The sequence below is a fragment of the Lipotes vexillifer genome, unplaced genomic scaffold, assembly GCF_000442215.2.
Source record: "Lipotes vexillifer unplaced genomic scaffold, Lipotes_vexillifer_v1.1 scaffold200, whole genome shotgun sequence".
In the NCBI taxonomy this organism is placed as follows: domain Eukaryota; kingdom Metazoa; phylum Chordata; class Mammalia; order Artiodactyla; family Lipotidae; genus Lipotes; species Lipotes vexillifer.
The window spans coordinates 662,428-687,975 of NW_006790475.1; the positions used below are offsets into that span (position 1 = coordinate 662,428).

The following is a 25,548-nucleotide window of genomic DNA, read 5'->3' on the forward strand; positions in this document are numbered from 1 at the left end:
GGGGCGGGGGGGGGGGGGGGGGGGGGGGGGGGGGGGGGGGGGGGGGGGGGGGGGGGGGGGGGGGGGGGGGGGGGGGGGGGGGGGGGGGGGGGGTCCGGTCGTCGCCGGAGTGGGGTCCGGAGACGGGGCGGGGCACCTTGGAGGGCCAGCTGCGCGGGCGCGAGGCACCCAGACCACCCGCAGCGCAGGCGCGGACGCGGTTCTGTGCGCCGGAAGCGCTGCCACCGCGGCCGAACCTAGACCTCCAGCAGCTCCGGAGGCGGCCTGGGTATTAGCCGGTGCGCCCTGAGTGGTGGTAGTTGTGTCGCCGCCACGGTCTTTCTCCCTTCCCAGCGCTGGCGAAGCCTTCTTCAGTTTTATAAGGTTTCTCCCGCAGACTTCTTTCCTCCCTCCGAGACCCAATCGCTTTGCAGCCGTGCTTCCCACCGACCAGCCCTCTGGTTGGCGCCCAGGCGTCCCTGTCACCCGCACCCACCGGCTGCTAGGGAAAGCTTCCTGTTTGCAGTATCCCCCGAATGGTCGGAGCCCAGTGCCTGCTCAGAAGGAGCGATGGGCCTCCCGCCTTTGCTGTGACTCCGGCCTGGGGTGCACTTAGAGGGCAGGACCTGCTGACTTCTCCCCCTGCATTGGCCACACCAGTGCAGAAGTAAGAGCTGTGTGCTAGGCAGGCCGGGGTGGGACCTGCGGGCCAAGGAGGCGCTCGCTCTCAGGGTCGAGCGAGACTTCTGACCTTTCCTGTGGCTTCTGTTCCTGGGGTCCTTGATTGAACCATCTCTGGTTTAGATTTGACCCATCTGACTACAAGTGATCTTCAGTGTGAAGAACACTCAAGGAAGATTAAAACCACCAAAACTGGGCCAACTGAGTATTATTCCCTGGGTGGATAAGCCACCAAACACCACTGCTTATCAATGTGGAAAGTGTTAAGATGTAGCAGAGTTCTTTGCCAGTGTTCCTTTGTAATAAGAGAGGCCTGAGACAGTTTACTGAACGCAAGATGTAGCATGTTTTGAAACTGAAACTGAACGTGTCCAGAAGGACTGAGAGAGTCTTGTGGTTGTTCTACAAGAATAGTGTTAGGGCTTCCCTGGGGGCGCAGTGGTTGAGAGTCCGCCTGCCGACGCAGGGGGCGCGGGTTTGTGCCCCGGTCCGGGAAGATGCCACATGCCGCGGAGCGGCTGGGCCAGTGAGCCATGGCCGCTGAGCCTGCGCGTCCGGGGCCTGTGCTCCGCAACGCGAGAGGCCACAACAGTGAGAGTCCTGCGTACCGCAAAAAAAAAAAAAAAAAGGAATAGTGTTAGGAGCTCTCTGGGAAGGAGGAAACCGCCAGGTCATGGGTTTAAGAATAAGTAAACTTATTTAATAGTTCAGATTCTCTAATGAAAGTGAAACTCTCTTGAGTGCCCTGGATGATCAGCCAGGAGTGAACTGAGGAAAGAGATAAAGAGGCCTACAATATTGAGCGAAAATATAAAATCATAGATATTTGTTAAAGAATTCAACTTCGAAGTGAAAACACTGCAGTCTGTACATAAAATCTAAATAAAACCAAGCGTGGTTTCCCTAGGATGCAGATGTATCTCTAAGGTAACAAATGGACATCTGGCAGTAGCGCACTTTTCAGGGAGCACCTGTCAGTTTGAGGGGCTCCAGGGGTGGGTGACATGTTCTTCATGATTCAAAAATAAACAACACATGTGCCCTTGATAGGATAGGTACATGATCTCCAAAACCCATGACCCCAGTCTAACCATGAGAAAAACATCACACAAACCTGAATTCAGGAACAGCCTGCAAAATACCTGACCAGTCCTCCTGTCAGGGTGGTAAAGTCTGACATTGTCGTAGCCAGGAGGAGCCTGAGGACACATGGCCATAAGACATTAGGTAAAATCTAAGGAAACCTGAATATAGACTTCAGTTAACAGAAAACAATAATTATTGAGTAAAATTAAATATGTTATTTCAGCTCAGCTTATGTGTTCAAGGGAATTAGTGACTAAGAAAATAAAAAACACAGCAACCTGAAAAAAAAACATTATTCATGCTTTTATTTATACCTGCATACTATGCCCTTAAATAAATGAGTGAAAATGTGATATTTGCTGATTTCATACTTCTCCAGTTACTACCCACCACTTCTAATTCAAGCTACCTGGCTTGCTCATAATGGTGGAAGACAGACATATAGTCTTGTTTTGATAAATTTAATTTTGATTTGTTCAACAGATATTCACGAAACTCATATTATGTGCCAGGCACTGTTGTAGGTATTGAGGATGCATAGTTTTAGCATCCACTCCCCCTGAAACCTTTTTCTACCTCTGCTAATAAGCAGCATAGTTGACCGTTGTGAAATGACTGAAATGGGGGAGATGGGAGGAAAGAGGGGGTGGCTAAAAACTGGGGAGTCAAGTTCTTGTGCTAAGGGAGACCTGATGGTCTTACACTGTAAAAAGCTGTCTCACTGAAAGTTTCAGCTTTATTGCACTGCCGTGCACCAGCATTTCTTTCAAGTCTCAGCTTCAGGAGAGCCAAGTTCTGGTCACAGCCCTTCCTTTGTGGGGGAGGAGTTGGGGTGCAGCTTTCTCTGTTACCAGCTTTCACTCACTCTTGAAAGGACCGTCCCAATGAATGGAATATCATTCATGGAATGGAATGGATAGGCTAGGAGCACCACCCACAACACAGGCTCAAGGTGAACTGCCTCACTCCTGGTGTGGCTTTGAAAGACCCTGAAGATGGGAAGAGGGCAGGGGACACCTGGGGCCACAGGTCATTGATAGTATGTTTCTTGTTAGAGCCCACTTGAAGCAGAGCTTAGAAGATAGAAACAAGGTGACCATCAAGTCTGAAGATAATTTGTTGAAAGGCAGTTGCAACATTAGAATTCTGTGCTGGTGGATAGGTGAGGATGGCCTGGGAGCCTCTTAACTGGGGGGGGATGATGTCCTGCCCTCAGACAGACATTGTGGAGGCAGCCTCAGGAAAGTCATAGAATTGCATAGATGAGTGACTCTATGTAGAATGTCCTAGGCCAGGAAGAACCACGATCTTTTTAAAATCCCTTTCATCAAAACTGGGAGATACCACCTAACACACATTAGGATGGCTATTGTTTAAAAAAAAACAAAACAGAAAATAACAAGCATTGGTGAGGATGTTGAGAAATTGGAACCCTTGTGCACTGTTGGTGGGAATGTAAAATGGTGCAGCTGCTATGAAAAACAGTAGGGAGGTTCTTCAAAAAAATTAAATGTAGAATTACCATATGACCCAGCAATTCCACTTCTGAGTATGTATATCCAGAAGAAATGAAAGCAGGGACTTGAACAGATATTGGCACACCCATGTTCATTGCAGCATTATTCACAATAGAGAAAATGTGGAGCAAATTGTGGTATATACGTTCAAAGGAATATTACTTAGTCTTAAAAAGGAAGGAAATTCTGACACATGCTACAACATGGATGAGCCTTGAGGACATTATGCTAAATGAAATAAGCCAGTCACAGAAGGACAAACCTTGTATGATTCCACTCATATGAGGTACCTAGAATAGTCAAATTCCCAGAGACAGAAAGTAGAATGGTGTTGCAGGGGGCTGTGAGGAGGGGGGATGGGAAGTTAGTGTTTAATGGGCACAGAGTGTCTGTTTAGAGGATAGGTTAGTTCTGGAGATGGATGGTGGTGATGATTGCACAACAAGGTGAATGTACTTAATGCCATGGAACTGTACACTTAAAAATGGTTAAAATGCTAAATATTATGATATATATTTTAACACCATAAAAAAAATCCTTTTCAGATTTCATAGTCTCCTTCCTGAGAGGAGTACAGCCTAGTGGTGTAGTCACACTGTTAAGATGCTCGGAAGGTGAGTGAGTTGTCTTGTGAGAGTGGAAACTGGGATCCAAGCATACCACCTGCTAGTCTCAAGCCTTCTGTACTGATTTTGAAGGGCATGTGCTCTCTGATCATGGAATGTACATGTTTTCTCCTTGCCTCTCTTGCCATTCCCAGGCACACACCTAGGTGCATGTACCCCCAAACCCAGAGCTGAGACACACACATGTTATCTTCACCCCTGCAGCCCTTTGACTCTGGTTTCTCCAGCTTCTGTAAACCCTCTAGACCCTGACAGATGGGGTCAGCTTCCTCTCCTGCCGTGTGTCTTCTTGGTGCCTGTCTTCAGCCCCTTCCTGCCCCTGAAACCTGTGGTATGATGGCTTGTTCACTTGTCTGTGCTCCCCCTGGATCCTGGCTTTTCAAGGCAGGGCACATGTCCTGTCCACTGGGAGGCATGTGGTGGACACTCAGTAATGCTATCTAATTGGCCATGAGTAACCCTGGAGTAAAGAGGGTAAAACCAAACCTCGTATTTTATTTCTGAGCTTTCTTCAAATTATTCAGAGCTGACCTCATTTACCTGTGGCCTCTACTAAGTAACAGAATCCAGAGTTACTGCTAGATCTGAAAATCTGTAACCCTGATATCTATCTAGCTCCAAGGGGAGATCGTTGATAAGGAACATGGTGAGAATAGGGCGAGTGTTAAGAGCATTTGAATGGCTCCACAGCCTGTACATATCTGGTTTACTTGATAGTATTTCCATGAGAAGAGAAGATAAAGAAGGCTGCTACTTACAGAAGATTTATGATGTCCCTGACTCATGCATCTGTCATGTTCCATGGGCTGACTGGATTCAGATGGGCCCTGCTTCCTTGGGGTCTCCAGTGGGTTGCGGTCAGATGGTGGCTGGGGCTAGAGTCATCTGAGATGACTTCATCACTTGTCTGGGATAGCTGAGACAGCAAGATGGTTCCTGAGCTGCCTCCCCCCACCACCTCTTTTCATCCCTCCATATACTCTCTTCACACGTGGCTACCGTGGGCTTCCTTACACCATAGTGGTCTCAGGGAAGTCAGTCTTCTTACATGGTGGATAGCTTCCCCTAGACCAAACCTTCCAAAGACTAAGGTGAGCGCCGAATGGATCCCTGTGCCCTAGCCTTGGAGGTCTGGCAATACCACTTCTGCCACATTCTGTTGGTGTACTCAGGGCCAACCCAGGTCAACTGCGGGAGGGGATGGCACAGGGACATGGATCCCAGGAGGTGTGATACAGGAGAGGAAGTTGAGGCATGCACCCGATACAGGACTGGTGGCACCAGGATTTGAACCCAGCTTGGGCTGACTTTGAAGGTGGTTTTTCTCTGCTGCTCCCCAGCAGAGAAAGGTGAGGGGGAAGATACATAAATTCACCTAGAGATAAGACTTTTCTGATGAGGGGCTTCACGGTCTAGGTGGAAAAAGCTGGTACTCGGATACTGTTTTATTATAAATAAGAATAATAATACCCCAAACATTAAGTATAAATAATACCCCGAAACTAAGGCAAATATCATTTTCTTTTTTTTTTTACATCTTTATTGGATTATAATTGCTTTACAATGGTGTGTTAGTTTCTGCTTTATAACAAAGTGAATCAGTTATACATATACATATGTTGCCATATCTCTTCCCTCTTGCGTCTCCCTCCCTCGCACCCTCCCTATCTTATCATTTTCATGTGACAAATGTGGGAATAGATCACTAATATAAATTCCTACATGAAATACCTTTGGTGTTAATGAATTTCTCTTGGACAGAGTATATTTTTTCTTCAAAAATATTTATACATAAATAGTATAAAATATAATGTAATTTATATTTCCAGCCCTTTAAGTCCTCAGTGAGTAACCACCCAGTCCTTTTTTTAAAAAAAAAATGTAGCCATGAGCGGCTAAAAAAGACCACTTTTCAAGAAGAATATGTTCAATCCCACACTCCCTAACCCCACACTCCCTAATGTTTCCGGGCCAGGAACCTGTGATGGTAAACTGACCCCTTTTAGATATTGCCTAGATCAGCCAGGGAGGGTGGGCAGGCAGAGGGTTTACCTTGCATGTTCATGCCCAGTCAGAGCTCTTTGGTATGATATGATTACTCAGCAGAGTATACCATGAATTCCCAGAACCTGGGCACAGTCATGCTTTTAAAAGAGCATCTTCTTCTTGGTTATAGAAATATGGTCATTGTTTAAAATCTAGAAAGTACATACAATTACGAATAGGAAAATAAAAAGCATTCATCTCCTCACCTTCAGGTAACCACTGTTACAATTAGGGTGTATTTCTTCCTAGTCACATTCAATACTATATTTCAAAATTGAATTTTAATGAATAAATCCTGTGTGCAAAAAATATATAACACATATGTAGGGTATAGAGAATAATAAAATAAACACCACCTATCAGACATTCCAAAAAATTATATATATCTTTAAAATCTTGAAAAAAACCTTTTTACTATGAAAAATGTCAAACATATACATAGAGAAAATAGTGTAATAGACCCCCATATACCTATCCCCCAGCTTCAACAATCATTAGTCTGAGCCAATCTCATTTCATTTATACCCCAGTGCCACTCCTCTGCCCCCACCCCAGTGGAATTTTTGAGACAAATTCCAGGCAGAATACCATCTCATCTATGTATTTCAGTGAGTGTCTCCTTGTTAAACATAACTGTAATACCTTTATTGCACCTAAAAATTAACAATAACTCTTTAATATTCTCACATACCTGGTCGGTGTTCAAATTTCTGTGATTATCTCATCAGTTTTTCCCAGTTTATCTTTTAGAACCAAGATCCAGTTTTGATCCATACATTGCTATTGGTGGTACACCTCTTCATCATGTACTTTGAAAACTGTGTGCCAGTTTATGTCCTGTGGTTGCTCTCAAGTCTGTCATCCCCATGCTGTTAAATATCCTTTGAAAAGATATTCAGTGGCTGCATGAATGTTACCATTCTCCTTTTGTAGGACATGAGTGTTTCCAGTTTCTTTGCTAGTATAATATGTTATATTGAATATCTTTGCATATGAATGTTTGGATAGCTCCCTCAAAATAGAGTGCTTTTTTTTTGTTTTTTTTGTTTTTTTTTTTTAATATCAAGGGTTTTTTTGTTTTGTTTATTTATTTATTTATGGCTGTGTTGGGTCTTCGTTTCTGTGCCAGGGCTTTCTCTAGTTGTGGCAAGCGGGGGCCGCTCTTCATCGCGGTGCACGGGCCTCTCACTATCGCGGCCTCTCTTGTTGCGGAGCACAGGCTCCAGACGTGCAGGCTCAGTAATTGTGGCTCACGGGCCCAGTTGCTCCGCAGCATGTGGGATCCTCCCAGACCAGGGCTCCACCCCGTGTCCCTTGCGTTGACAGGCAGATTCTCAACCACTGCGCCACCAGGGAAGCCCCAAAATACAGTTTTAAAAGTGGTGATGTTTCAATAAACTGTGTGTATGTGTGTATATAGTATAGTACGTGTGTGTATAGGAGTCATGACTGAGAGAGCTCATTTTCTTAGATTGTTCTGTTCACATCAACAGAGCCTGACAGTACAGGTATAAATGCCTGACATCTACCTGTCGTGGAAATGGGAATTGGCCACTTTGGCTTCTCTGTACTCAGGGTGAGTGGGGGCAGCCCTGGTTTCAGAGAGGGGGAGAAGGAAAATGCTGCAGTAAAGGTGAGGAGGAAGAGAACACTTTTCAAGGGCAGACACCACGCCTTGGGTGTCTTTATAAGTCTTTGTATTCACCAAGGAACGTGATGCTTCCGGTAAACATTTGATAGAGAGCTTCCCTGGAGGGAGTATGTGTTAATATATACTGGACTTATTCCCTGTGAAACATCGAATGTCATTTCCCACAGAAACTGTGAGAAACTGTCACAGTGGTTATTGCATTATGGTCAGCATTGCGTGGGCTAACCTAGAAGTTTAGCTATTGTTTATAAACTATTTTTTCTTTTTAAATATTGGAGTATAATTGCATATAGTCAGCTGCGTAGATCTTAAGGATTAGTTTGGTGAGGTGTTTTTTTTTTTACAATAATGATTTTTTAAAAATATTTATTCTTTTTTATTTATTTATTTTATTTTTGGCTGCGTTGGGTCTTAGTTGCCGCACGCCAGATCTTCGTTGCGGTGTGTGGGCTTCTCTTTAGTTGTGGCGTGAGGGTTTTCTCTCTCTAGTTATGGCACACACGCTCCAGAGCACGTGGGCTCTGTAGTTTGCATCACACAGGCTCTCCAGTTGAGGTGTGCTGGCTCAGTAGCTGTGGCGTGAGGGCTTAGTTGCCCTGCAGCATGTGGGATCTTAGTTCCCTGACCAGGGATTGAACCCGCGTCCGTGGCCTTGGGAGGCAGATTCTTTACCACTGAACCACGGGGAAAGTCCCAGTTTGGTGAGTTTTGACAAATAAATATACCTGTGTAACCAACACCTCGGTGAAGAAATTAATTATTGCTGTCATCCTAGAAAGTTCTCTCGTGTTCTTTATCATTCTGTCCTCCCTACACCAGAGGGTCTGCTCTCCTAGTATCCATCTGCATAGATTGAATTAGTTTTGCCTGTTCTTGAACTTCATATAAATGGAATCATACAGTATGTATTCTCTTATGTCTACTCTTCTTTCTTTCTTTCATCATGGTTTGAATATTCATCGTGATATGTGTATCAGTCGTACTTATATTGCTAAGTAGTATTCCATTGTTTGAATATACCACAATTTGCTTATCTATTCTGAAAATTTGGTGGTTTCCAAATTTTTGCTGTTTGAGGAAAGCTGCAATGACAATTCTTACATAATTCTTTTTTGACTTAAAGTCTTCTTATCTTTGGGGTAAATACCTTGGAGCATTGCTGGATCATGCAGTGCTGGATCATGGAGTAGGTACATAATTAAATTTTAAGAAACTGCTGAACACTTTCTAACTACAGTTGTACCATTTTACCCTCCCATCAGCAATGAATGAGAGTTCTAGGTGTTCCACATTCTCTCCAACATTTGGTGTTGTGATCTGTTTAATTTTAGCCATTCTGGTGAGTGTACAGTGGTATCTCATTGTGATTTTAATTTACATTCCCCTGATACCTAATGATATTGAGCATCTTTTGTTGAGTTTATTGGCCATTTGTATACACTCTTTTTGAAGTGTCTTTTCAAGACTTTTGCCTGTATTTTACTGGATTGTATCTTTTTATTATTAATAGTGTGCATTATATATAACATGTATGTGTAATCTGGATACAAGTCCTTTGGCAGATTTAGGAATTGCAAATATTTTCTCTGAGACTTGTCTTTTCATTTTCTTAATGTTTCCTCTTGAAGAGCAGAAATTTTTAATTTTGATGAAGTCTAACTTATCATTTTTTTCCTTCTATGTGGTTAGTACTTTCTGATTTCTGCCAAAAAAAATCTTTGTTTCTCCTCAGGTCACAATGGCATTCTCCTGTGTTTTCCTCTAGGAGTTTTATAGCTTTAGCTTTTACCTTTAGGTCTGTAAGCTATCTCGAGTTAATTTTTGTATATGAGTGAGGTATGAATCAAGGTTCAGTATTTTCCCTACTGGTATCCATTTGGTTCAGCATCACTTGTTGAGGAAATTTCCCTACTGAATTATACTGTTGCTTTAGTCCATGATCTGACTGTACGTGTGTGAGTCTATTTCTGAACTCTGTTCTGTTTTATTGTATATGTCTATCCTTACGCCAGTCTGTATTGATTATGTAGTTTTATAATCTTAAAATCAGATAGTATAAGTCATACAGTTTTGTTCTTCTTTTTCAAGATTGCCCAACTATTTCTTTAGGAAAATAAGTTCTGCATATCTAATAACCAACATACAAAAGAACTTCAAGTACTAAATCCATTCATAAATTGGTGAATACCAAGTGCTCAAACTGAGTCTAATTAATGCCCTCATCTAGCTGTGTAGGTGTCAGGAAAGAAATTTTCTTGATAGTCCTTTTTTAAGAACTCTGTAAAAACTATGTAGCATCTTTTTACACATTTTTTAAAGTTAAGGCATTAATTAATTCGTAAAGGACTTAGTGATCCACTCCTGCTTTGCTGATAGGAGCAACTCTGTTGTTGCTCTCCAGAGCACACGCGAGTGGAAGCAGTTTGCCTGTGTTTTTGTGCTAGAAAGTCATATTTTAAGGACATTTCTGATACACATTTAAACCTAAATGGAAGGTTTTCAAAGCCACGAGTCCATGGTTGGACAACATCAATGCCAATTGATATTATCATCCTGACAAGTCTCTTTTGTATTTGCACAACACTTCTTTGTCTTGTAGTTCAGCTGTTATAAACAACCGTTCAACTCTCATCCAAGGTTTCCAGTATGAGGGGGGAAAAAATTCTAGACTTTAGGTGCTGCTACCTTTGCAACCCACACCTAGGAGTGGAGGGGAGGAGGCATGAGTATAGTCAAATAAACAAACAGAAAACCAGTGTTCTACAATTCTGAGGTTCCTTGTTCTTGCTAAGGCCAGAGAACTTGAAAAGTCCCAGGCATCAGCTGGGAAGAGGATGAGCATGGCCATAGGCTTGAACAGGTGCCTCCTGAGGGTGTCAGGTGAGTAACTTTAGGATTTTTAGGGACAATTGTGAAGGTGAAACTGTGAAGAAACCAAGTCATTTTAGGACATAAGAAAATAGTATCTGTGACAGGGCCAATGGCTAACATGGAATGCAGGTTCCTAGGAATTCCTGGCTGCAGAAGGATGGAACCTGGGGCAGCCAGCTCAGTGAGGATGCTAGGCACAGGTGGATGGGCAAGAAGAGCCATGGGCTACTTCCGTGGGCACTGGGGATATTGCTGAGCTGGAGCCCTTGGGGGCCATGGGAAGCAGTATCCCTTTGATCTACAGTTAGGGGTGTGGGGCAAGTATCCCGACAGAAAATCTTAACTTACTTAATGTCCATGGAAGCAGAAAAATTTTGCCTAATATTGGCTTAAAAGGTGAGGGTGATCGCAATACCTTTGGATTTCAGCAAACACAAGCTCCTCCTGGGGAGTGTGAGTGGGAGGACCCTAAACACTTGGAACTAACCTGTACCCTTTGACTAAAGGGAGACCAAAGGCTTGTTATTTCTGTAGCCCTGGGTACGAGGTATCCCAGGTTCTTCCCCATTTAATGACAGAGTCCATTTCAGACTATCAAAAGCACGTGCTGTGTGGTAGTTAATGGTGTGGGGAAAACTATAGCAGTGAAAGAGGAGAGCCTCAGTGGGTCCCATTGTGCTGGCATCCTTGGACAAGCTTTCACTGCCCGAGTGTTGCCCACATTCTAGCTGCTGCTGTAACAGTGATCCCATGACTTCGTAAGCACTCACGACAAAACTATTCATCACAGTAAAAGGAATGGGCCTTTCCCTGCCCCCAGCATAGACCCCCAACAGAAAAGACTGTGACTGATTCCTTCATCTCAGAGTCCCTAAAATCTTTTGAATACTATATATAGAATTTTGAAAAGCTGTTGAGTAAATTATTGTGTGCATCTGCTATAAAAACAAGCTTCAAGATCTAGAATGAAATGTGTTCACAGCTATTTTAAATAATAAGCAAGAATATTTACGAATACACAAAAGAGAGCAGGAGTGGCCATGCTAGTATGAAACAGAACAGACTTTAAGGCAAAAATTGTTACTGTAGCCAAAGGAGGACATTTTTTTTTTGGCTGCATTGTGTCTTCTTTGCTGCGCGCGGGCTTTCTTTAGTTGTGGAGAGCGGGCACCACTCCTCGTTGCGGTGCATGGGCTTCTCATTGCTGTGGCTTCTCTTGTTGTGGAACACAGGCTCTAGGCACGCGGGCTTCAGTGGTTGTGGCTCGTGGGCTCCACAGCGCAAGCTCAGTAGTTGTGGCACACGGGCTTAGTTGCTCCGCAGCATGTGGGATCTTCCTGGACCAGGGCTCGAACCCATGTCCCCTGCATTGGCAGGCAGATTCTCAACCACTGCGCCACCAGGGAAGCCCAAGAAGGACATTTTATAACAATGAAAAGGTCTACTGTAAGTCTATACTTGATTTCCTTTGTTTTCTAAGCTTCTTTAGGATATAAAATAACAAAGTTTACATTACCTTTATTATAAGTTACAACAATATATTGTTGGGTTTGTAACATAAAAAATGTAACATATATAACAATAATTAAACAAAGACCACTGATCTGTTCTTTGTATCTATAAATTTGGTTTTGTTGAAAATTTTTTTAATTGAAATATAGTTGATTTGCAATATTAGTTTCAGGTGTTCAGCAAAGTGATTCAGTTATTTATATGTATTTTTTCAGATTATTTTCCATTATAGGTTATTACAAGATATTGAATATTGTTCTCTGTGTTATACAGTAAATTCTTGTTGCTTTTCTATTTTATATATAGTAATGTGCATCTGTTAACCCCATACTTCTTATTTATCTGCCCCTCCCTTTCCCCTTTGGTAACCATAATTTTGTTTTCTGTGTCTGTGAGTCTGTTTCTGTTTTGTATATAGATTCATTTGCATTATTTTTAGAGTCCACATGTAAGTGATATCATATAATGTTTGTCTTTGACTTAACTTCACTTAGTATGATATTCTCTAGGTCTATGCACATTGCTACAAATGGCAATATTTCATTCTTTTTAATGGCTGAGTAATGTTCCATTGTGTGTGTGTGCGTGTGTGTGTGTATACACACACACGCACACACCCCATATCTTATTTATCTGTTCATCTGTTGATAGACACTTAGGTTCCTTCTGTGTCTTGGTTATTGTAAATCATGCTGCTGTGAACATCAGGCTGCATGTATCTTTTCAGATTAGAGTTTTCATCTTTTCCCAATATATAACCAAGAGTGGGATTGCTGGATCATATGATAGCTCTATTTTTAGCTCTTTAAGGAACCTCCATACTGTTTTCCATAGTGGCTGCACCAATTTATATCCCTACCAACAGTGTAGGAGAGTTTCCTTTTCCCCACACCCTCTCCAGTATTTATTATTTGTATACTTTTTGATGATAGCCATTCTGACCGGTGTGAGGCGATACCTCATTGTGGTTTTGGTTTGCATTTCTCTAGTAATTAGCAATGTTGAGAATCTTTTCATGTGTCTGTTGGCCACCTTTATGTCTTCTTTGGAGAAATGTCTATTTAGATCTTCTGCACATTTTTTGATTGGGTTGTTTGTTTTTTTGATATTGAGTTGCATAAGTTGTTTGTATATTTTGGAAATTAAGCCCTTGTTGGTTGTGTCGTTTGCAAATATTTTCTCCCATTCCGTAGGTTGTCTTTTTGTTTCTTTGATGGTTTACTTTGCTGTGCAAAAGTTTTTAAGTTTGATTAGGTACCATTTGTTTATTTTTGCTTTTATTTCTTTTGCCTTGGGGGTCTGATCTAAGAAAATATTGCTACGATTTATGTCAGAGAATGTTTTGCCTATGTTCTCTTCTAGGAGTTTTATGGTGTCATGTCTTATATTTAGGTCTTTATGCCATTTTGAGTTTATGTTTGAACATGGTGTGAGGGAGTGTTTGTTTTTTTTTTTTGAGGAAGTGTTTTAATTTCATTGATTTACGTGACACTGTTCAGCTTTCCCAACACCACTTGCTGAAGAGAATGTCTTCTCCATTATATATTCTTGCCTCCTTTGTTGAAGATTAATTGACCATAGGTATATAGGTTTATTTCTGGGCTGTCTATCCTGTTCCATTGATCTGTCTGTTTTTGTGCCAGTACCATGCTGTCTTAATTACTGTAGCTTTATAGTATTGTCTGAAGTCTGGGAGGATTATGCCTCCAGCTTAGTTCTTTTTCTTCAGGATTGCTTTGACAATTCTGTGTCTTTATTTTTTTTTTCAGATTCCACATGTAAGTAAAAGACATGCTCTAAAATAGCCACAGTGTGATTTAGCACATTTGGGAAATTGAACAAGGATTCTATACTAATATTTGATCATTGTTCTGCAGTGTTCACTGCAGGGCATTCTTCAGCTCAGCTCTACTTTCTGATATGTAGGCCATCATGGGCCACATTTGTATCAGACACACTCAGAAGGACATGGGACAGGAGCCACAGCCAGTGTCAGGCCCTCTCTGTTGGAGCCTGGTAGCAGAGGCAGAGCATAGTTTAGGGGCCCAGAGGCAGAACTGCAGCAGACGGTGCCACAGCTGCCCAGCTTTACAAGCCTCATGCCCTCCAGTATAAAGTCATAGAGGCAGGCCTCCCAGGCCCTGAAAGAGCTGTTCCTATTCTCAGAGGTATTGCACTAGGGGAGCCCAACCTCCAGTCAGATGCCATTTGCCCATCAGAGGTCATTTTTACGTTAAGTGCTGTCCCCTGGCCACATGGCTGTTAGCTTTATAGTCGCATTCTCATGCAGAAAGTGAAGGGGTTTTGTTACTCAATTATCTACAACAATCCATGTTGAAGTTTTGCCAGTTGCCCCAATGCTGTCCTTTATAGCAACCTTTTTGCCCATCTAACATCATGTGTTTAGTCACATCTCTTTAGCTTCCTGTCATTTGCAACAGTACCTTAGCCTTTATCTTTCATGACCTTGCCGATTTTGAAGCGTACAGGCCAGCTGTACGCTGTGGGCCTGTGGACCATTTCACAATTTCTTCATGATTAGATTCAGGTGATGCAGTCTGGCAGGAGTACTGCTGATGTGATGTTGTGCCTTTCTCAATGCGCCCTCAGGAGGCACAGGATTTGGTTTGTCCCACTGCTGATGGTGTCAACTTTGACCACTTAGTTAAGGTGATGTCCGTCAGGGTCTTAGAGTACTATAAAGATAACTTTTTCTCTTTGTGTTTAATAAAAAAGCTGGTGGAGGTGATTCATGGAGATTACGTGGCAATCCTGTCCCTCAACAAACTTTCATTCACTTACTTTAGTTTCCATTGATGGTTCTTGCCTGAATCCGTTTTTACTGTGATGTTACCAAATGGTACTGTTTGAACTAGACCGTTCCTTCCACTCTGTCATTACTTATTGGTCTCATTTTCTTAAAAGTACTTTTTAAATACCTGTAGCTCTGCTCCTCAGAGAAGCAGCCTGGCTTCCTATGTTCATTATACCAAATTACTGCGAATTAAAACATCCAAATAGATTAGGTGTTTTAGTCTGAAGTGAAAAAATCCTGTTAGACTAGGAGCATTTTGACATACCTGAAAGACAAAAGGAGAGATGGATGTGATGAGGAGACCTGCTCCCATCTCTGCCTGCCCTGGCATGCATTGGGGCATAGAGGGTAATCCAAGAGAGTAAAAGGGAAACCACTGTGTACAATGTCCAATCATTGAGTTGAGTGTAAGGGTCTGCTTTCAACCATTTTCACATGGTTGCAGAAAGAGCCATGTCACAAAGGTTCTACATTATGAACCTGTTTAAGTAGCAAGTCACAGAACCCTGTGCTAGAAAAATTATCATATAAATGGGTTTCAGTAAATGCATGAGAGAATTGGACTTTGAAAGTCAAATCTCATTTGAAATCAACATATAAAAAGTTACTCCGAAGAATATTTGTCTCTACGTGATGTGTTGAGCCCCCCTCCCAAATAAAGTACAATTTATAAAGATTTTATTTGCTTGGGTCAGCTTGTGTTGATTGCAGAAAGTATTCTGCCACTTTTAATCGTTTCTCATGCTGCTCTTTATAGACTAAATTTTCTTTGTAGGATGAATAAAAGTATGGCATTCATTATTCTTTTCAATTTTAGTTTTATTTAAAAATTCCTCTTTTAAGTATGTAGCTTCTAAACCTCTTGGTTCGTACTTCCCTGATGTTTTTGTCTCGCTCTTTTACAGGTACCTCCTATTTAACAGACATTGTGTGGTGGGCAGGAACAATTGCAAGTAAGTACTCTTTGTGGTAAAGAGCTTGGTCTCCTTTTGTAAGATCAGTTGTTTGTCTGTCAGGGTTAGATGGAGGGGGTGGGATGAGCTTAGCTTGTTCTTTGGAATAAGGACTGGGATGGTGGGAGACAGTGGAGGGTGAATGCGGAGGATCCTGCTGCCTGCTGTTGGCCCTGAATTTTGTCCAGGTCAGACTGTCCTGGGTCTGAAGAAATTAAGCAGCTCCTGCTTCTTCATCTGTAGTTGGGCTGTGGGCATTTGGTGAGCTTGTGCCCCACACAACTGGTTTTACAAAGGAGTTTCTTCACTCAGCCTTAAGTACCAGATCAGAGGTCATGTGTTATAATATAAAAATAATAAAATTAGAGTTCAGACCTTTACATATATAAAGAAAAATTCTGTTAGATATTTCAGATATATCTTGAGGTCTTTTTGTCACACATTGTCTTTTAGGCAAGAAATTTTCTAGTAGACGTTGATTCATTGAAGAACTCATTTTTAAGCCCTATCTATCTATCATCTATCTATCTATCTATCTATCTCAGTGCAGCCCCAGGCACAGCCCTGTACAGACAGTAGGGTTTCCACTTGATGTGCCAGCAGCGTGTCACTGGAATAGATCCCAGACCACTTGAAGGGACATGGAAAGCTCTACATGGTCTATCTTAAAACAGGGATGTGTTAAGAAGAAAGTGGAAATATACTCTTGTACCCACTGTCAGTCACTGCTGGTTAGACTGGGAATTTCCATAGAGGGTTGAAACTAATTGGGCCAGTGATACTATGGGGCCTGCTCTCCTCTGCCCTCAGGACTCTTAATCATGCAAATGATGCCCCATATTTCCTTCCTCACCAGTAATGAAAAAGAAGTAGCCCTTTCAGAGCACAGTCTTGCAAAATTCAGCTCTGTGTTGAATGCTCAAAGAGATTTTTGTAATTGCAGTGATACCCTTGTGATTCTCTTGACAGTGGCTGTTGGCCAGATTGGAAACTTCCTGGCTTACACGGCGGTCCCCACAGTCCTGGTGACTCCTCTTGGCGCCCTTGGAGTGCCATTTGGGTGAGAGCTGGGATTCTGTGTTTTGGTTTTTAATGTGTAGTTTAGGTATAAGAAAACTTTTCATTTTAAATGTTTCTGTTAAAATAATAAAAGTAGAAGTGTAACTGAAGATATGTCTTCATTATTGCACTCCATATGGTTTAATTTTTATCCCTTCAGATTTAGTTGTATGAATTATTAACCCTTTCTTAGACATTTGCTTCAGTATATTTCAAATCCTTACTTATTCCTGGATACCAACATGATGTCATCACTCTCCTGGTCTTTGCTCTGGAAGACTTCCTAGAGACTGGAGTCTTCCCAGCTCCTTGGCAAGTGATTCTGAGAAATCAATAAGCAAAACTAGTCAGTTGGTGTTTTATTTGGGTCCCTAACATCCCCTGCTGGATGCTGGGCAGTCCCCTATCTCAGGAGATTATGGAGGTTGGGACAAATGACACATGGGCTCCAGTGCGTTGTGTAAAAGGATTCACGACTCACAACAGTCAATAGCAAATGTATCACCCGAGGAGAATAGCTCTGGTTTGATCTGGAGTAGAACAGGAGCAATGCGGGGCCTTGAGTTTTTATTGCAGTTACGAAGTGAGCCAGGTGGAGGTTCCCATGCTCAGTCTGGGGCTTACATGGTTTGAAATTTTAGTGCCAAGGGCCTGAGGGTGTGAGCTGTCCTTCTTCTCAGGTTACCTGGATATGGGGCAAAAGGGGAGAGAGAGGACTGGGGACACGAAAGCAGCCAGCCAGCCACCACAAATGAGGTCTTTCACTTTATTACACTTGGCTTACCTATGAAAATGATTTTATGAGACATTTATTAAATATATTAACACATATCCTCTTGTGAACCTATTTATATTATTTTACCTTTGAAGAAATCATTAATAAACAGAGATAGAATAGAAGCGAAATAGCATCCAGGTTTCTAATTCATTGGTATATTGGTATTCTGCTGTATTCCAGACAGAGCTCCAGATCCTTGCAGAGAAGTGTGTCTATGGTAGATGTATTTAATTGCGTACCTTGACGTCACTTACGCTTTAAGGTTCTGTGGCCTAAAAAGCACAAAAGCGTTTTCCACGTGTGAACCTTTGAAAATGTGTTTGTAGTACATTGTTCTAATCCAAACATATGCCTAGTATCACGTGTGGCTTAACATCACTTTGCATTTTGGATGGCCCTGAAAAGCTTAGATTACATGAGTGGGGCTCTCATTGGGGAATCACCACTTCAGCTTCTCAGAGCCCAGCCTCACTCACCGTTTCCTGAAAAATAATCAGACAAATAAACAACCCAACCATATGATCTTTGCACTTTTAATGCACACATATTAAAATACCTTGCTTCATTAATTTCCAAAGAACTGTCAATTCTTAAGGACTTTGATAATTCAAAGACTCCTCACTAGAAGTGTTCACTGCTCCAGGTCTTCAGGAGACGTTTCCCAAAGAACCGTGTGAGATGGCGTTCTGGATTAAAAGAATGCTTTCAACTCAGGATCCCAATAAGATGTTTTTGTAAAAATAAGAAAACAAATTAATTTGGAAAAAGTAAAGATATTGATATGTAGGTACATATGTATATGTATATTTAAAAGAAGTTCTTTTTTTGTTAATGGGATGAGTTTGCTAGAATTACATAGAAACAGAAATGAAAAGAATGTGGCACTGGGAAAAAAGATGTCTAATATCAGTGAAATAGAATAGAGAGTTCCCAAATAGGTCCACTTTTCACTGCAGTGGTTTAATGTATGATAAAGTAATCATCACAACAAAGTACTTTTAAAAAGGCTTTTAAAAATGTTTTATTTGGAATTAATTTCCAAATTACAGAAACATTACAAGGTTAAGAAAAATTAAAACAGCATCCATATACACCTCACTCAGATACATCGATTGTTGACTTTCTATCCCACTTGCTCCATCATTTCCTTTCTCTGTATCAGGGTTTTTCAACCTTGATACTATCACCATTTGGGGCCAGATAATTCTTTGTTTTGGGGGGGCTGACCTGTGCTTTGTAGGGTGTTTAGCAGCATCCCTGGCCTCCACCCATCAGATACTGGTAGCTCCCTCTCCCCAAAATGTCTCTGGACATAAGCAAATGTCCCCTTGTGGGGCAAATCACCTTTGTTTGAGAAGCACTTTTCTATTATGAATGTGGTGCTTGTTTTGTTTTTTGGATTTGTTTTTTGATCCATGTGACAATAGTTACATATATCATGATCCTTTACCCTTAAACACTTTGACTTGTATTTCCTAAGACGAGAGACATCCTTTCCATAACAATAGTATAATCATCAATTTTGATAAATTTAACATTATTATAATAAATGTATCTTTCTTATCTGCCTTCCCCATTCCAATTTTGTTAAGTGAGCCATTATACCATTATTCTATACCATTATCCTTATATCACCATCCTTTATACCATTATTTTTCCTTCTAGTGCAAGATGTAGTCTAGTATCTGCATTTAGTTGTCATATCTCCAGTTTAAAACAGAGTGTTTCTTTTCTTTTCTTTTTTTTAATAAATAGTTTTTGGAAAACTGGTAAACAATTTGTAGGAACATCAGTTTAAATCCTAATCATAGCACCATCAAAATGTGATCTAAGTGAATTAAGCATTATGTACAGGATGGCCATCCAAGTGTGAAATAGAAACAAATACAACATTGAATCGTTTGTTGATATTACATTCAGTGCCTGATTTGTGTAATGACATTATTTGATATGTTGAGGTGTGTTATCTCACTCAGCAGTGCAGAGTATGCTATGTAAAGCTGAAGTGAACCCAGTGTGTTAACTGGCATCTCCACTAATACCTACCTGAGTATCTGTGGCATGTAGCTACAGATAGTTTATGTCTCTGATATTCATTGAACAAACCCACATCCCCAGCACAAACCAGAGTAAGTCATATAGAGATTTTATCTGTAAAAAAGGAGAAAAAAAAGTTTAGCTATGTACCTAGAGTTTATGGTCCATGTGTAGGAAAACGTTTAATGTGTTTCAGATCTTAGAAGGTTAAGAAGTTTCAAACATTGGAAGCAATAAAAATGAAAAGGTTAATTTTCTACACTAAAAGATAAAATAAGAAGGATGTTTCTGTGTAATTCTAGCAATCTCATCCCATTAACAATGCAGGGGACACGGTTTCGAGCCCTGGTCTGGGAAGATCCCACATGCCACAGAGTAACTAAGCCTGTGCGCCACAACTACTGAGCCTGCACTCCAGAGCCCATGAGCCACAACTCCTGAAGGCTGGGTGCCTAGAGCCCATGCTTTGCAACAAGAGAAGCCACCGCAATGAGAAGCCCGTGCACCACAACGAAGAGTAGCCCCCACTCACAACTAGAGAAAGCCCGCACACAGCAACAAAGACCAACACAGCTATAAATAAATAAATTTTTTAAATGTATATATATTAAAAAAAGAATTTCTTAAATTGACCAAAATAATATGAAAACCCCAATAGATAAAATGACAAAGGGCAAAAAGTGCCACTTTATACATAGGAAAATAAATTTATTCCACTAATGTTAAACCTCATTTTCAATAAAATGCACATAAGCAAACAGATTTAATAAACACTATATGTGTGTGTGTGTGTGTGTGTGTGTATACACACACACACACACACACACACACAAAGGAAGAAGAGGAAATAGAACTATATAAGAGTAACATTATTGTATCTCACTGTAGTTAAGTTAGTATCAATTTGAAATGTATTCTCATAAGCCTTAGAGAAACCACAAGGAAAATAAAACAAGTATAGTGAAAAAAATCATTAAGGGAATTAAAATGCCACACTGTAAAGATTCACTTAATGCAGAAGAAAGCAGTGAGAAATAGGGAACAAGAAAAAGACGTGAAATATAGAAAACAAAAAGTAAGGTGGCAAACATAATCTAACTATATCAATAAAAACATTAAATGTCAGTGGATTAAACAACCCAATTAAAAGGCAAAGATTGTCAGGCAGGATGAAAAACAAGATCTAGCTATATTCTTTCTAATTCAGACATACTTTAGATTCAGAGATACAAATAGATTAAATGTAAAAGGAAGGGAAAACATATATTATGCAAATAGTAACCATAAGAAAGTTGGAGAGGCTATGTATCAGACAAAATAGACTAAAACAAAACAAAAGTTACTAGAGATGAAGAGAGACATTTTATAATGACAAAAGTGGCAGTCCGTTAGGAAGACATAACAATTATAAACAAATAGGTACCTAAAAACAGAGATCCAAAATATATAAAAGAAAACCTGACAGAATGGAGAAATAGAAAGTTCAACAATAATAGTCACAGCCTTCAGTACCCCCCTTTCAATAATGGATAGAAAAACTAGGGAAATGATCATGAAGGAAATAGAAGACTTGAATGACACTATAGCCCAGTAGATAAAATAGACATCTTTAGAACACTCCACCCAAGAACAGCAGAAGTCATCTTCTTCCCAAGTGTACGTAGAACATACTTCAGGATAGACCATGTGGTAGGCCGTTAAAATCATCAATAAAGTTGAAAGGGTTGAAATCATTCTCTGACCACAGTGGAATGAAATTAGAAAGTAAAATCAGTGAACTTGGTGAAATTCACAAATATATGGAGATTAAATAACTTACCACTAAATGATCAATGGATCTGAAAAGAAATCATGGGACTTCCCTGGTGGTCCAGTGGTTAAGAATTGGTCTTGCAATGCAGGGGACACCAGTTTGATCCGTGGTTGGGGAACTAAGATCCCACGTGCCGTGGGGCAACTAAGCCCACACGCTGCAACTAAAGAGTCCATGCGCCACAACTAGGGAGCCTGTGTGCGGCCACTACTGAGCCCGTGCACTCTGGAGCCCGTGTGCCGCAACTAATGAGCCCGCATTCTCTGGAGCCCATGCACCACAACTAGTGAGAAGCCTCCGTGTCAGAAGTAGAGAGAAGCCCACGCAACGCAACAAAGAGCCCGCGTGCTGCAACTAAGACCTGACACAGCCAAAAAATAAATATTTAAAAAAATAAATCACAAGGGAAATTAGAAAATACTTTGAGATGAATAAAACTGAAGAAACAGCATGCCAAAGCATTTAGGATTCAGCTAAAGCAGTACACAGAGAGAAATTTATATTTGTAAATGCCTACATTGAAAAAAAAAAGGAAAGATCTCAAAATAAACAACCTTCCATCTTAAGACACTGGAAAAAGAGGACAAACTCAAATAGAAGGAAGGAAATAATAAAGATTAGCACATAAATTAATGAAATAGAGAATAGAAAAACGATAGAGAAAATCAATAAAAGCAGTTAGTCCCTTGAAAATATCATCCAAATTGATAAGACTTTAGCTGGACTGACAAAGCAAAAAAGAGAGAAGACTAAAAATACTAAAATCAGAAATGAAAGAGGAATATTACTACCAACTGTACAGAAATGAAAAGAATTATAGGCAAATATTATAAACAACTGTATGCCAACAAGTTAGATAATGTAGATGAAATGGACACATTCCTAGAAAGACACAAACTAACAAAACTGTTCTGAGAAGAAATAGAAAATCTGAAAAGACCTATAACAAGTAAATAGATTGAATTAGTAAATTAAAAAATCTACATCAGGGAAAAGCTTAGGTAAAACTGGTGAATTCTACCAAGCATGTAAAGAAGAATTAATAGCAATTCTTCACAAAGTCTTCCAAAAATATAGGAAAGGAGGGGTTCCTTCTCAGCTCATTCTATGAAGTCAATGTTACCCCGGTAAGAAAGCCAAACACAGCGCAAGAAAACGACAAACCAGTTCTCTTACGAATATAGATGGATAAATCATCCACAAAATACTCTAATTGAATCCAGCAATATATAAAAGGGGTTATATACCATGGCCAAGTGGGATTTATCTTAGGAATGCAAGGTGTATTTAACATCAAAAATAAAATAATGTAATACACCACATCAATAGAATAAAGGGTGAACACTACATCTCAACAGACACAGAACAATTATTTTATAAAATTCAACACCCCTTCATGATGAAAACAATCAATATGCTAGGAATAGAAGGTAACTTCCTAATCTTGCAAAGGATCTCTATGGAAAAGCCCCAGCTAACATCATACTTACTGGTTAAAGACTAGATGCTTTCCCCCTAAGATTAGGAATAAGACGAGATGTCCAATTTTTGCCACTTCTATTCTTAATGGTACTGGAGGTTCTACACAAAGCAGTCAAGCAAATGCATTAAAAGGCATCCAGACTGGGAAGGAAGAACTCAGCCTCCATCTCCCCGCAATAATTAACAGTTAGCTATCCATTAATGAAAACAGCTCTGGGAGAGCTCCAGAGTCCACCTGAGAAAATTTAGTGATAACGGTGGAACCAAAAACCTGAGAATAACTGCAAGAAAAAGAAAGAAGAAGACAGCTTCATTTTGACTGCTTTATCCCTTCCCCCATGTTGGGATTGCTCAGTGCCATGACGGAACTTCCCAGATAGGAAGAGTTCCCCTGGCCAGGAAAGGAAGAATGGAGGAAGTGACCAGTTTGCCCAAGACTTTCAGAGCACCACACTGAAGCTCCCACCAGATTGGCAAAACTGAAGTGTATTGAAATGGCTAGGAGCAAGGAAGAAAAGCAGGGGATACCAGTGGCAGCCATGCAGTGGGAGTGAGTGTGGTTCTCAGTGACCTGCTCTGCAGAAAAACTTAGCAGATTTCACCACCGTGGACCCCTGCATATTTCAGCAACTTTTGCCCTGTAGGTATTCACGTTCACTGATGCCAGAAGCCCGAGTCCTTCCTTGCTCCGTTTCCCCACTCTCTTCCCCTGCACTTGGGGAGCCTGGGAACTGCACGGGCAGCAAGCAGCCCTCTGTGGCCATGTGAGTGCAAGACAGCAGCCTACGTCTCCACAGCTGACCCCACCACAATGTGCTTCCTTGCAGCTAGCGCCTCCAGCTGTGCCTTTCCACACTGCAGGCCTCCACTGCAATGTGCAGGTTGGGAGCGGGTATCCTGGCAGCCACAGGAGGGCACTCTGGCTGCCAGCCTCCACAGCTATATGTTGGTCTGGATCAGGCCCTGTCTTCTGTCACTAGCCTGCACTGCTGCATTGACCTGCCGCCAGCCACTTGAGCTATGCACTTGCACACCCATGGCCCAACCCCTGTCACCAGCCTCCATTACACTGTGCATGGCTTGTGGGACTGGGAAGTGTGCAGCTACCGCAGGGCCATGGTAGGAATCCCACAGCTGCTAGTGAGCTTATAGTTGGTCCCAGCCCTTGCTGCTTGCCTTGGCCCCTACCGCTGTCTGTGTGCCTGCAACTGGCAGGCACTATATAGGCACTTGAAACTATATAGGCACCTGCAGTTGGCCCTCAGAGCTGAGTGTGTGCACATCATTGGCTCTGGCCACCATCTCTGCCTATCCTGGTGTCTAGCCACTTGACCCCAAGTGATACTATGGACCCCAGTACCCCTTGCGGCCACTATGGACCGTCAGCAGTACTCACCATGGAACACACAGTTGCTGATGATGTAGACCCTAGCAGCCTGAGCCAAAAGACATTATGCGCCACCGGACCTGGTGCCACCGTATGCGCCTGCTCTTGGTGCCCTGCACCACTGACCGAGGGCCACAGCGCACTCCAGCATACCCCCACCCCTAGGTGAAAGTCTTCCCTTACCCGTAAAGTCTGGAAAAGGTGACTGCTTCTTCAAATGTGCAGACATGCAAAGCTGTAGGAATCTTGAAGAATCAGGGAAACATGACTCCACCCAAAGAACCTCCAGTCACGCCCGGAGAAATAAAGATCCTGAATTTCCTAACAAAGAATTCCTAATAACTGTTCCAAAGACTCTTAGCTACAAAAGAACACAGATAAACAATTTAATGATATCAGGAAGACAACATAAGACCAAAATGAGAAGTTTAATGAAGAGATAGAAGATGTAAAAAAAGAACCAAACAAATTTTGGAGCTGAAGAATGAAATGACAGAACTGAAGAATTCAACACAGAGCTTTAACAGCAGACGACCAAACAGAAGAATCAGTGAGCTTGAAGGCAGATCAATTGAAAATATCCAATGTGAGGAACAAAAAAGAACGAAAAGGAATGAAGAAAGCTGCTGGGACTTTCATGACACCATTAAGAGAAACAATGTAGGCATTATTGGAATCCCAGGAGAAGAAGAGAGGAAGAAAGGAGTAGAAAGCTTATGTAAAGGAATAATGGCTGAGAACCTGTCAAACCAGGGGAGAGATTTGGACATCCAAGTTCATGAAGCTCATAGGTTACCCTAAAATTTCAGTCCAAGATGATCTTGTCCAATACCCATTATAATAAAACTGTCTAAAATCAAAGAGAATTTTAAAAGCAAGAGAAAAAACAAATCATAGAAGGAAACCCCCATAAGGCTATCAGTGGATTTCTGAACAGAGACCTTGCAGTCCAGGAGAAAAGGGGATGATATGTTTGAAGTGCTGAATGGAAGAAACTACCAAGAATACTATACCCCGCAAAGTTGCCCTTCAGAAATGAAGGCAAGAAAAAGACTTTCCCGTGGACTTCCCTGGTGGCACAGTGGTTGAGAGTCCACCTGCCGATGTGGGGGGCACGGGTTCGTGCCCCGGTCCAGGAGGATCCCACATGCTGCAGAGCGGCTGGGACCATGAGCCATGGCCACTGGGCCTGCACGTCCAGAGCCTGTGCTCCGCAACGGGAGAGGCCACAACAGTGAGAGGCCTGCGTACCAAA

At 41.6% G+C, this 25,548-nt stretch overlaps 1 protein-coding gene across 1 annotated transcript in view; it reads left to right on the plus strand.

Moving 5' to 3' along the window:
• The first annotated feature begins 515 nt into the window (after positions 1-515).
• The window catches only part of NIPA1 (NIPA magnesium transporter 1), a 36,557-nt gene continuing 11,524 nt past the window's right edge, over positions 516-25,548 (plus strand). The window contains 4 exon segments of the mRNA XM_007472277.1: positions 516-616; positions 618-646; positions 15,690-15,737; positions 16,707-16,797. Of these exon segments, the coding sequence (XP_007472339.1) occupies positions 516-616; positions 618-646; positions 15,690-15,737; positions 16,707-16,797 (269 nt within the window).